The sequence below is a fragment of the Dromaius novaehollandiae genome, chromosome 8, assembly GCF_036370855.1.
Source record: "Dromaius novaehollandiae isolate bDroNov1 chromosome 8, bDroNov1.hap1, whole genome shotgun sequence".
Classification (NCBI taxonomy): Eukaryota; Metazoa; Chordata; class Aves; order Casuariiformes; family Dromaiidae; genus Dromaius; species Dromaius novaehollandiae.
Window position 1 is genome coordinate 35,936,495 of NC_088105.1, and position 13,366 is coordinate 35,949,860.

General features: G+C 40.5%; 2 protein-coding genes across 5 annotated transcripts in view; one reads left to right on the top strand and one right to left on the bottom strand.

The window, feature by feature from the left end:
• ECHDC2 (enoyl-CoA hydratase domain containing 2) lies at positions 1–7,355 on the bottom strand. 3 transcript variants are annotated; one of them, XM_026105472.2, is made up of 10 exons: positions 7,224–7,355; positions 5,631–5,698; positions 4,950–5,037; positions 4,372–4,458; positions 3,135–3,227; positions 2,430–2,486; positions 1,831–2,018; positions 1,330–1,380; positions 977–1,024; positions 1–271 (listed from the first exon to the last, which is right to left on the bottom strand). In XM_026105472.2, exons 1-10 carry the CDS (start codon positions 7,345–7,347, stop codon positions 194–196), a joined length of 882 nt encoding a protein of 293 aa, XP_025961257.2. In that variant the 5' UTR covers positions 7,348–7,355; the 3' UTR covers positions 1–193. The 3 variants fall into 3 exon arrangements, with proteins under 3 accessions (XP_025961257.2, XP_064372285.1, XP_025961265.1); XM_064516215.1 differs by lacking the exon at positions 7,224–7,355 and adding an exon at positions 6,972–7,181; XM_026105480.2 differs by lacking the exons at positions 5,631–5,698; positions 7,224–7,355 and adding an exon at positions 5,130–5,613.
• The window catches only part of SCP2 (sterol carrier protein 2), a 22,141-nt gene continuing 16,105 nt past the window's right edge, over positions 7,331–13,366 (top strand). Inside the window, exons 1-6 of one of the 2 annotated variants that reach the window (XM_026105429.2) lie at positions 7,331–7,555; positions 8,799–8,850; positions 9,343–9,414; positions 10,672–10,803; positions 11,811–11,875; positions 12,909–13,035. In XM_026105429.2, coding sequence (XP_025961214.2) covers positions 7,346–7,555; positions 8,799–8,850; positions 9,343–9,414; positions 10,672–10,803; positions 11,811–11,875; positions 12,909–13,035 — 658 coding nt within the window. In that variant the 5' untranslated portion in view covers positions 7,331–7,345. Of the gene's footprint in view, positions 7,556–7,978; positions 8,084–8,798; positions 8,851–9,342; positions 9,415–10,671; positions 10,804–11,810; positions 11,876–12,908; positions 13,036–13,366 lie in introns of those variants that run through there. The other variant, XM_026105420.2, reaches the window with a different exon arrangement.

Sequence of the window (13,366 nt, forward strand, 5' to 3'; positions counted from 1 at the left end):
TCAGCTTTACAAAGTTAAATCTTTTTATTTAGGAATTCTTCCAACAACAAAAGATCCAGTGGAGTATTTAGAAATGCAGTCCATGGCAAAGAGTTAAGTTTATATGCAGTCATAAAACTAATCCCAAGAAATTAGTGGCTCCTCTGCACTCCCAAGCTACCTTCAAAAAAAATCAAGGGGAAGCCAGGAAGCATTATTTGCCAATAAACCGAGGTGGTCTTTTCTCCCTGAAGGCGGCCATCCCCTCCTGACGGTCTCTTGTGGGAATATTCTGCATTTAAAAACAAAAAAAGAGAAGTTTGTTTTCATTGACAAATCTGATATGATTTTAAGTACTGATTAATTTGGCAGTAGTGGTATTAGAGCCTTTGCAGAGATTGTTTTTCCTCTCAGTGATAAATTGTCTCCTCTTCTACGCTTTGCAGTCAGGAAAACACAGACACTAGTGTAAATCACAAGTAAAATGTCTAAGACAAAGGACTGTAGACCACAGAACTATATATGGAAAGCATTTTCCATAAATTTAATGATGTATTACCTTAAAATGCACTAAAGGGTAAAGCAATTAAATTGTTCTATGAGCCGAGAAAGGTGTGTGCTCTCAAAACTTGTCCAAAAGAATGACTATAACAGGAACCCATTTTTTAATCCATTAATACTAAACCATTTGTAAAGCTCATGCTGTAATTAATGTATTGTTGAAACTGTAAGAATATACAATTACTTTAGGTAGAAGGGCATTTAACGAATGACTCTGGCCTTAGGAAAAGCTGAAAAGGGCAGCTATTTTTGAGTAAACAGTTAATATTCTGAAATAGAAATCTGCAGCTGCACCAAAGTGTGTTCTCAAGGCCTTGATTTTATCTGTTCGGCCTCCCTTACAGAGGGGAAATTACAAGATGATGCTATGAAATCCCACCCACTTCAGAAAACGTACAGCTGTTCCTTTCGGGGGCGTGTTCTGAAGGTAACCTACCTGGGCATAACACATCCCCTCGATAGCCATCCCTGATGCAATGTCAACCTGGGGACAAGACGGAAGGTGATTTGTCTGAAGTCTGTAACTCTCAAAGCAGTAAACATTCACTTGCAGTGACTGGTATTGACATTCACGCCTGTGTTAGAACTGCAGTGCTAACATTTGTAGAACAAAATCCTGCCATGTTAATTTTGTCTTTAAAGCCAATCTTTTAAAACCTTGAAAAGGTTTAAAATGACTTGTTTAAAGAAGGATTATAATTTGTGCACTCTAAACATTTTTACCATAGTAATTTTTAAGAGCCACCTGTCTGCTTCCTTTATCTTAATATATTTTTTAAATTGTATTACCTCTATTCCTCTGTTTATTGCCAGTTTTCCCATTTTCACAGCAATTGGAGCCTTTATTTAAAAAAAACAAGACATTTAAAAATAATTGAAGCCACATCAGTTTACATTAAGGCAATTGTTACATCATTACCCTACCTCCAAATGACCTTTCAGTATATAGGATTTTGCATTAAGTTAGTGAGCACTTTAAAATACAAATTAGGATTATTCACGGTTAATAGATGTATGCAATGTAAGGTTTCAATGTGTGGCCTGCAGGTCTACAAAACCACAGTTTTGTAGTTGTGGGGTAAAACTCTCCTATGGGTTAAGTAGCTGGATGTCAACACTTGTGAATGCAGTTTCTGCATTCACAAGAAGGACAGGGGGTTAAGAGGCTTAAATGACAGAAACTAAGATTTCAATATTTCATGGAAAGGCATTTCAGAGTTAATTCTTTGTTTTCTCTTAAGGGAAGCAGGAACACCTTCTTCACGTTGACCATATGAATAGTACACTCACCTGAGGAAGGATTTCTTTAGCCAAAGTTAACGCTCTCTGGTAAGCTGCATCACCCTGATCATTCTGTGGCACTGCGTGATTTACTAATCCCATTGAGAAGGCCTGTTGTCCATCGATCTGTCTACCCGTGAAAATGAGTTCCTTTGCAAGACCTACTCCAACACATCTAGGCAAGCGCTGGGTTCCACCTTAAGACAATAGCCAAAACACCATTTTCCATTTCTGAGAAATGCAAAGAAGTAATAATATTTTGTTTCCTCGTGTAACAAAGAGGTTTGAAAAATATAGGATAATGTATTTTTTTATTAACTACCAGCTGAGGATCTCAGGATTTTGCAAAGCATCTGAAAGTCTTCAGCATCCTTGCATGTATTCTCATAAATGGGAAAAAGAGTAAAGCAACTTTCCTAAATTCATAGCAAGTCAGAGACAGGGCTTAAAACAGAATCCTGGATTCAAAGATCTCTTGAGTCACTACAATAAGCTGCTTCTAACTTACATTCAAAATCCAAACCCAACACCCTTCAGGTGCTCTAATGGCATGTGTTTACTGTATAGCTGAGAAAATAAGAGACTGAATATTAATGAAACTAGATTACCTGCTCCAGGAAGAAGCCCTCTCGTGGTCTCAATAAGGCCCATTTTAGCTGATGAAGCTATAAAAAAAAAAAAAAAAAAAAAAAAAAAAAAAAAAGTGTGTGGGGTTAAATTACTTTTTGACAATAGAAAGAACCTGTGCTAGTACAACTACAAACTGTCCAACGCTGTAGTGGAACTACATTTCTCCAGATAGCTGGAAAATTTGAATATTGCAGTGCTTAATTAACCTCCATCTCAAGTCAGATGAAGGATGTTCAGTCTGGCTGCTTACCCATAATGTAGCAATTTTATCTAGAAAAATAAATCTTGGGCCTATAGTAGATGAAATGTAATGGATGGAAGAAAGGTGAGAGAAGAAGCAAAGCTTCCAGTCAAAACTGATTTAAGCAGTGAAGGCTAGATCTAGCCAGAGTGCTGACCCAATATTACATGATAATAATTATTTAATCTCACCAATGAATAGTTTTCTGAAGGAATTCTAATCTTGTCTAAACTAGGGTTTACTTTTTAAGCAAGGAAATTGCTTTTGCAATAGTAACTAAATGTCACAATTTGTGGACAGATGCTTAGTCATTTCCTGAACTGTTTAATTTCCCCCTTTAGCCAACTGGATTCTATTAACAATCAGCTATCACACATGCAAGTTTTCTTTAAAAGATAGTCACCAGTTACAAGAAGAATCCTACATTAAGCAACACACAGACCTGCTACTCGAAGGTCACAAGCCAGCGCCAGTTCCAGTCCACCACCCAATGCATAGCCATCTATTGCAGCAATTGTGGGTACAGGCAGTGCAGCTACACAAAACAATACAGATTATTAAGTTCTGTCCAAGAAGCAGTTTTCTCAAGCGTTTAATTTCTCAGGCGTTTCATTTCAAAACTGCTTAAGATTTCCTTTTCTTTTCTATTTTTGCCACAAACATTCTGACTGTCTCTAAGTGGTAGAAACTGAGTCTTTTTTGCACTTCCTCCTTTTCTGAAAGAAAAAAATGCAAATACCCTTTTGTAGAGTGCTGCGACACAAGGCAGGATGAATTGTCCTCTTGCACATTTATGATGTGAATGTCTATCTGTTACAATTAAACAGTCAAAGCAAAGGCTATTCCCTATTCACTGGTACAAGGGTTAGCTCTTCAAGTGCTTTTCTAAATATTATCCAGGGCTCCTAAGCTTGACAAATACTGCTGTGATTTCATAGCTGAGCAAACCGAGGCATCTGGAAATTAGTTGCTCAGTAATATATTTTTGAGTATGCAGTCAGGGAGCTGGGAATAGGCTTCAGAAACATGTGCTAGTTCTGTGCTGTACCCATGAGGAAACCCTCTCTGTAATACTGCTTCTGTGGTTTGTGAGACACAGTCACTCTCTATATATTGTAATCTTATTACTGCTATTCTGACTGGTATTCTAGTCAGATTTGACTTCAGTATTCCTCTCCAATGACAACAGAAAAGTTCATAAATAGGTGAAGAAAATTAATTGTGGAAGTACATATTCCTTTCCTAAAAGGAGGCGGCGTGGAAGGTATAAAAACCCTTAGATGCAACAGATTCAGAGATGTGAATCCATGTTCTTAGACCATATCATCAGTGCTTTTAAGGGTGTATTAAAAAATGAGACAACCAACATTACTCATTCTGTCTAGCGTTCTATATACAATGCTTTGTTATTGCAGATACTTATTATATGCATGTCTATATGCTGCTCTTCATCTTGGAAAGGTCAGTGCTGAAGTGCATCTTGCCCTTGGAGTAGCAGCAGGACAGCTGGTATTTAATTCTGATCATATCTCCGTACGAGGCCTAAGACAGAGCCATTTGGGGAGCTTTTCCTAAACAGATAACCTACTGGGACTGGCATCCTTCCTTTCTTTCAGCAATTCTAAACGTCTCAACATGGACAGCATGGAACAGGTTTTCAAACTGGGATAATCATTTACCTATTTCATCCATGAGACTTCTCAGCCTTTTAACAAAGAGCCCGACTTCTGCGTCGTCCATCTTTTCACGTTCCTTTAAGTCTGCACCTAAATGGGAGAGAAAAAGGTTAGAATCCAGGAACAGAGGAAAGACATCTGAGTTCCCTGCTACCATCCCACAGGACAGACAACTTCAGAAGAGGTCTTGAAATGCCAGTTTCCTGGTTAAGTCAAGTCAGAGGAAGCTCTATGAGCATTCGGGCTGGAGCAGCAGGTAGGTTGCTCCATTCCGCTCTTTGTGAACTGTTTTCACAGAGGAGCACCAATCACCTGGGCTTGAAGGTTGTTATAAACCAAAAAGAAATGGTAGCACAGAAAGGCTTAGACTTCAGCCTGTGTGGCTCACTCCATCACTCACATCTTCATTACTGAATCAGAGAGGCAAATAGGCAAAAGAGAGAGCCATGTGTTTACTATCTGTTACACAAAATCCAGCCCCTGTTTTTCTTCTCGTGTGCTTTTCTGCACAAGCTGATCAACCCCCAGCTCTGAGTGTCATCCATTTTTTAATAGCAGCTTGCAGAGCCTTTGTTACATACCAGCACAAAATACACCTTTAACTTCACTTTTGAACACCACCACACGAACCTTCTCATCGAAGCGGAGATGTTCCAGAGCACTGAACAGCTACGAGGGAGGGAATACAAACAGGAGAAGAAAAACTTTGAGCATGTAGATGTATAAATCCTAAATTATCAAGTATATGACAATATGTTCACCATATTATATATGGAAATCATCTCTGTAGAGCCAGCAGGATTCTTCCATAAGTTTCAGGATGACAGGTTTCCCCATCTCTTTTCCTCCATTCAAAGGTGAACTTCTGCTGTACCTTAAACTGTCCTTCCTCCTGCCCAGCCTTGAGCCAGACTTTCTCTGGAATGTACTGACCTCGAGCAGATCATCTGCTAAGGCCTGACACTGAGTATGTTTTTGTCATAATTACTCAAGAGAAGTAAGACACATTAACTTGCGTCTGAGTCAGCTAACTTAAATCTAGTTCCAGTATCTCTGTTCAGCCTTTATGTGACATTACCGCAACGTACACATATCCCAATCCCTTTTTCTTCAGGCCAAGATGCCTTGCCCCGATGTAGCCTACACTGACTTTCAGCAAAAGATTTTGTCTCAAGATTTCCCACAAATTAGTCTGCTATTCTCATCGCATTTAGTTATTGATCATAATTCCAAACATGTTTACAGGCCAGGGCTATACTCACTTCATTTACAAATACTTTTCCCAATGAATTTCTTGCGTGGGGTCGGTTCATTAGGATTTCAGCAATACCTTAGTGATAGGAGACAACTTCAGTTATACTTTGTTTAATTCTCTGACATAGTCATTCAGCTGGGAACAATATCTGCATATGCTGCATCTTCTCTTTTCTGAAAATGCCTATAAGATATACTCTAAAAACAATCAGTTATTTTAAAAGTGAAGGTAGTGGATTGTGTGTATAATCCAGTGATGCAGGATGACTACAATTCAGCAGCACTGCAAATAATATAAATAAGCAGACCTTTAAAAAGTGAACACGGTTCAGGTATTTGTATCTTTGAAACATCTGCAGTAATGAAAAAAAAAAGGCAAATGATCCATATTAGGTTTCTGCTTCCAGCATTATTTAATTCAGTTCTCATGTCACAGTCTTACTGGGCTGAAGTATATTGCTTAATGAAGGAAAACGTCTTCTCGGGATTGTTGTTCGCATAAGACCAGCACAAACTAGGCACTCTCAGTTCATGCTCCGGAACCACTTTCAAAGTGCAGATTCATTTCATTTAAAGCTAAGCTCATTAGTGGAAAGGACTTCATTCAGAGTTCCTAAGTCCAAGCAGAAAAAAAAGACCACAACATCTACCTGTTTCTCCCTTGCGCTTGTGATCTGTAAATTATTATCTGATGATTTCTGTGTGTTTCAGAGAGAAAAAACATCTCAGAAGCAGTGTTTCATAGTAGAACCATTTCCAAATGTTTCTGCTGAACAAAAGGGGAGACATGGGCTCCACTTCCAACTTACAAACCGTTTTATGAAGACGGACATACGCCGGCCACTTTCTTCTTTACTTAGAGGCATTTCTATGGTGCTGTCTGCAAGCTCCCACAAGCAAGAACTAATCAATTCTCCAGAACTCACAGGCTTTGCACATAGGAAAGCAAGGCACAGAAGTACTAGTTCAAGGAAGGGGATTCAGCTTGCAGTGGCAGAGTTGCAAGCCCAGCTCCTGTTTTCCTGGCTCGACTCCCGCTCACTTCCCAGCCCTCCAGGTCCTGAGATGCCGCCGCACTTGCACGGCACGCTCCAACACGCTCGGTCCTCTGCGCCGCCCGGGCAGCACCGTCTTCGCTCCTCCGCCTTGCCAACAGCCGGTTAGCGCATGAGAGAGACAGGGAACAGCTGGCACCCAGAAACAGTGCATATCCACCCTTAACAGCAGCAAAAACTGAAGAACTGGGTATAAGCTCCAGAAATAGTTACCCTTACCATCAAATAACCGCATTGCTGACCCAAAGCTCAAATTGCTTGGTGATTCTCGCCCATAAACAGGCAGGGACCTACCGTTAGTCCTGTACATCACTGATACCAGACAACCCAGCTCAGGCGTGCAGACCAGAACTGCTTAAGTTAAGATGTGCTGCGTGACTAAACCCCCGAGCTTCCAGCCGCCTGGCTGGTAACTGCGCTCCTGAGGGAAGCGGCAAGACGTGATTGAAGGCAAGCAGGGTACAAGGAAGCCCCCGGGGAGCTCCCTGGGCGCCAGAGCAAGGGCTCGGCTCGGCTCGGCGGCCGAGGCCCGCCGCACGCACTCACCGCCGCTCTCCCCGCCGGACGCGCCCACCAGCACCTCGGCGCCCCGCGCCGGCGCGGCCCCGCCGGGCCCCCAGCGCAGCGGCCCGCGCAGCGCCCGGGCCCCCGCCCGCCCCAGCCGCATCATGGCGCCGCTCGGCGCGCTCCGCGCCGCGCTCTTCGCACCGGGCCCGGCGGGGCGGGTCCTGCGCCGCCCCTTCCTGCCACCGCCCCATCCCGCCGCCCGCGCACGGGGGTCTCGGCGGCGTCTCGAGCGGCCGCCGCCGGTGAGGGGGGAGCCGCTCGCCGCCGCCATGTCGCGCCGGGTGTTCGTGGTAGGCGTCGGCATGACGCAGGTAGGGGCTGCGCCCGGGGGCGGTTAGCGGGGGCCCGGGGGCGGTTAGCGGGGGCCCCCGGGCGCCTCGGGAACCGGCTGCAGGCGAAAATCCCTGCGAGCGCGGTGCCTGCGCGGAGGACGGTGTGTCTCGTGTCGTTGCGTGGGGATTTCTCCCCAGCCCCTGACGGGACGGGACGGGGTAGAAGGTGAAACGCCCCGTCCTGTTGGCTGGGCTGGGTGACAGCGTGCGTTGTGGGGAGCGATTAAACCTCGCCTTAAACTCGCTCCTGAGGTACGCGAGGGAGGAGGGTTGGTGTGGGACAGACAGCTAGAGCTGGTCAGACACCACCTTGTCTCTTAAGCATTTTATTAAGTCTTTTAGGACTTTATCCTTTCTTTCTCGTTAATGTTAGCAGTGCAATCTCTGCTGGAAACTTTGTACCCTCTCAAGGCAGTGATGCACAGCTCAGGTGTGTCTCGTTTGCCACCTCGGCAGACCGAGCCTTGCGCTTTCAGAAATGGACTGTCCATCTCGGCTGTAAGGCTGGTGAGATCGGAGAGGTCATTAATACCCTTTTCTAGGTCTTTCCCTGGCCCAAGGAATACAGTTAAAGTAGGTCACTCTTACAGGGTTGCACAATAATCAGTTCACTGGCCAATTTTTCGTGTGACCTTCAGTATGGAAGTTCTCGGTCTAAATTGCCAAAAGGGAGATGCTGCAGAAGGCACTGCGCGGTGGTGCGGAGGGCTGGACCTGGGGAGGGAGGCATAAGGAGACGTCTTGCTAATTTTCATGCACGAACTGTGTTTTGTGTGTTGTGAATAGGAGTATAACATATAGTAAAAGGGGAAGGTTTATCAAGGCCCTAGTGATGTCATGTGTTATAACAAATCAGTGAAGATGACAGTCGTTCTCTCTCTCCTCCACGGGCTTTGAACAGGTTTATTGTCCGTCCCCATACAAGTCATGGTTCTTCTTTAAGACTGAGCAAAAATAGGTTTTGGTTCCTGTCATTTTTTTAAATTTGTGCTTATTGACTGTTTCTAGCTAACACAGGCCCTAGCAGTAATACCTGCAATTGTGCAGGTTCTTTGGGTCAATGAAACAAGTTGTTTGCTTTGGTAAAGAGAGTGTAATGCTGACTGTTTACAAACCCATTTTTAAGTTAAATATACAGCATTTAAATATACCAATTTGAGCAAAAGATACTTTATTAATATTCACTGCTGTGTGTTTTTTGTGTTGTTTTGTTTTTTGTCAGTTTGTAAAGCCTGATGAGGGCAATGATTATCCTGACCTGGCAAAGGAAGCAGGTAACTTAATAAAAAAAGATGACATTTAGTTTTGACTCCTGACATTTAGAGTAGGTCTTACAGTTAATCTGTTTATTATACAAGTGAAGGAGCAACTATTCTTCTGTAAATAAATACACTTAAAAGCAAATTAAAAACTGATAAAAATGAACAGTGTCACAAAGTCCATAACTGACCTGTTCAACTCACTGCTTTCCAGCACTGAAGTCAAAACAACAGCTTAAAATTGGACACTTAAAATAATTTTGTATCTGCATATGTTATTTAAACATACTTGCATTAGGACCAACAACCTTTGTGCATGAGCGCAGCATTGATGGGATGGAATTTCCTGGTAGAGAAGCTTGCTCAGAGCTCAAAGTTCTGCAGAATTGTTCTTCCTGTGAGAGTTATTCCTTTGTGTAGATGCTGAATCATATGTACTAAATTAAGTTTACTTGTTATGATTGTGACAGCTGGTTGATTTGTTTGTTTGTTTTTTAACTTTTTAAGGCCTGAAAGCTTTAGCTGATGCTGGCATTCCTTATTCAGCAGTGGAGCAGGCATGTGTGGGTTATGTTTATGGTAAGTAACATCATTTCTTAGGATGCAACTTTGCAGATGTTTTTGTGGATAAAGTTAAGTGTATCGGGAGCCTGTCAGTTCCAGGGGTCCTAGGTGGGTTATTATGCTTAAACACATGTCAGTTTGTAGAACTGTTTCTTAATTTTTTTAATTATTTTTTTAGTGAGCACAGATTTGTGCCTGTTAATCTATGGAGTTTACATTACTCGTCCCTGGTATGGAAAGATTTCAAGACAATTGTCCTGCAAATGTGTCTCTTATAAGTAACTCTTTCAGCAAGATCCGGTAGTGCCTTTATATAAGTGATGCAAAACTTACATGTTGTAGTGCTTATGGCAATATATTTAAAATATAGCAGAGTTTTATTTGTCTTTGGTGATGTATGTACACTAGAAACGGTAAGCTTGTTTAGCCAGTGCTCTTGAGTTGGAGACACTTGCTAAGAGGTATTTTTGGAATCAAATGTGTCCTGTGTCCATGCACTTTCAGCCCAAGAGCACAGAAGATGCATCTGCTTGGACTCAACTCTAAGTGATAGCTGAGATCTACTCTGAGAGAGCTGCGTAACTCTTTTAATCCTATGCACATATGTGAAAACATAACCATGATTTAATGTATGGTCTAAAATTATTGAGAGTATATGCATTAGTATGGCTCCCGGGTAATGCTTCCCAGGTGGTGTAAAGAAACCTGAGTGTTTCAGATACCTATGCAGTGCCGCCCTGCCTTCATTACCAGCTGGACTCTCAAACGGATTTCTAGCAGACACTCTCAGCAGAACTCTTATCTTGCAGTCACTGCTTATTGTAGAGAGAGGAGAGGGTATTAAATGACTGGTTTGAACCTTCTCCTATCAGTCCAATTGACAGATTTAATTCCATTCCATTTCAAGGAGAGTTGTCCATTTATTTTTTCTATTAATGACTCTATTATGGCAACTGTAGTAGGATCGGTCTGCTGTGACATTTGTAGCAGCTTCTAAACCACAATAATACCTTTGTGTCCAGTCCAGTTACCTTCCATTAACTCACTCTCTGTTGTCACAGAAGCAGGACAAACTGCTGTTTTTTTAGAATATGATTTTCATCTTGTTCTTAAGGTTCTTGTACTGTGGATACTTTGAACTGTGAACTTGAGTACATGTAAAAAGTTCAAGTTTACTGTTTAACCTGTAGTATTGCATATACACGGTGGATTTTTTTTTGCTAGCGAAGCTTGAGTATGTACCTTATTTTAATGTTATATTTCTGTGTAAAGGTGACTCAACCTGTGGACAACGGGCTATCTATCACAGTTTGGGTTTAACTGGCATTCCTATCATTAATGTTAACAACAACTGTGCTACTGGATCTACTGCTTTATTCATGGCCAGGCAATTGGTAGAAGGAGGTGAGTTATTTTGCTCTGGAACTGGTCACTATATATTCTTTATTTCTATGGCTGTAACTTGATGAGGAATGGGACTAGCAAACGTGTGTGAAAGAGTACTCTGAATTTTAAATGTACATTGTGAAAACAGAGAGAGAGAGAATGAATGAATACCCACGCACTCACCCACCCACATATAAATACATAAGAAAGACTTAAAAGAGTAGGACTGTCATTGTAAACTGCAGTCTTATGTATGTACCTAAGAGACTTAAGTCTGTGATTCATTAAGATGATGTATATGGATGTAAACATCCTTTCCTGTGTTATAAGCTATATGAACCTAATATGGTAAATAATAACCCAGTTTAGTTTTTCTGGAAGGTTTTTTAGAGGATGGTAGCATGAATTGCATTATATATTGCAAGAGACTGGAATCTGCAGGATAGAAGGGAGAGAAGCAGCTGACTAAAATGTTTAACTTTCTTTCTTCCTTCCCCCTTTCTCTTTGCCCCCCTTCTTTTTTTCTAACTCAGTGTTAACATAAGTGTTTGTCTAATTGATTTTTGGTGGGAAGGAGAAAACATTTTGTGACAGACTGTGCTTTGGATTGATAACTGAGAGTTTCCTTCTATTTCTGGAGTTCCTTTGTGGATTTTGACACTCTTTTGTAATCAACTGCTGATGTTTCTGTAATGAAAACTATTTGTAATAGGGTTCTGTATGCTTATTCTAGTATTTGTGGCTGAGACATGAGTGCTTGCTTATATAAGATATTTGCTGTTAAGCTATAGAGAATTATTAAAAAAAAACCCTCAAACTCTCTAGGGATCGCTCAATATTTAAGATCAGTATTTTTGTATTAATACCATTCCTATCCCAATTTGACTCACTTTCAGAAATTAAGAAAGGAGGAAGAGTAGCTGATAGGTGTTTGCTTATATATCTTGTAATAAAATGTGTTTAATGGTACATAATGTCATTTATAATTAAATTGTTATTCAAATAGCTGCAAATTTTATTTTAAGGTTTGGCAGATTGTGTTCTGGCACTTGGCTTTGAGAAGATGGCAAAGGGGTCCATTGCTGTTAAGGTAAGTGTCTAAAACATGTTGTACATTTCATTGTATTCCTAGATGAAGTGCACTTCTTTCTTTGAGACATCTTCTCATAAATATTGTTTTAGGATTTTGCTGTGTTTTGCTTCATGGAAACTTATGAGTTTTATCATTCTGATGGCAGCTATGATTTGCAAATTTTGTATGGAATGTTTTAAAACTAATTTTAAAGAATCTGTCATGCTTTTAGGACTTTGCCAAAAATGTGTTAATGACAGGGTGAATAGGGAATAATGAAAAATATGATATAGAATACTGAGGCATTGAGTAGTTGAAGTGTCTTTTTCAAAATGACACAGCAAATCGAAGAAAAAAATCTGTGTCTTTTGGCTTGTGGACTGATCGTTATTCAATCGACTATTTATTATGCTTTCCTGAAAACTTAAGGGCTTCTGTAAACCTTTCTTTCTGTCTCTCCCATGTTTTTTTATTGGAGAACGGCAGGAGCTTTTTTTTTTTTTTTTTTTTTTTCTTCTCCTTATGGCAATCGGTATTACTTACCATATGTAATTCCAAATTTAATGATATATGCATAGATTTGGGTGAGGAATCATAAATTTAACAACTGATAGGAATGGCTAAAAGTTGTCCTTAACATGCTTCACAATATTTCATTTCAGCTTCATTGAAGATATAAAATTAATACAATATTATTATTAAGTTGGAATTGTATTGAATGTAGGATTTTAAGCCAATATGGAAAAAATTCCTGAAGTCATCTTCTGAAAATAGTGACTGTGATAGAGATCATATACAGGTGATCCTTATCACAAATCAGTGCAGTGATGATAATGCTAAATGTTTTATTTAGTCTTTCTTTTAGTTGGGATGTTATAAATGCTTCAAAACATTGCTGAAGTGCAACATACTGTCCAGTGGAATTATTAAAAAAAAAAAAAAATTTCAGAAAAGCTCTATTTCGTTTGAAATCCATTGCATTTGCATAAGGATGTTGTTTAAAGAAAAGGAGATTATGGCTGGCTTTATAACCTGTTTTTCTTCTTTTTAGACTTCTGACAGAACTAACCCAATTGACAAACATGTGGAATTAATGATAAATAAATATGGCTTAGCCAGTGCTCCAGTAGCACCTCAGATGTTTGCAAATGCTGGCAAAGAATATATGGAGAAGTATGGTATTGTCAAAATATATTTTGTCATTGTCTTATTTTAATGAAGTGATTAAAAAAAGTTATGATTTCGTTTTTAAAAATCAGTAGCATTCACTGTCCTTTCTTCTACCCAAATACTACAACTGCAACATCTTCAGCTAGCACTTAAGGGACCATATTTGGATGAAGACTTGTCTACAGAAAAGTTGATAGGGTGGAGGCAGACAAAACTGATGGAGACAGAATTAAGGCTGTGATGCTAATGTGTTTAATGGTATCCTATGTGCTTCTGTAGAGTCTGTATTATGAGGTGGCTTAACTCCTTGTATTTTCCTTTTGCCTTAGGAGGGGTAGC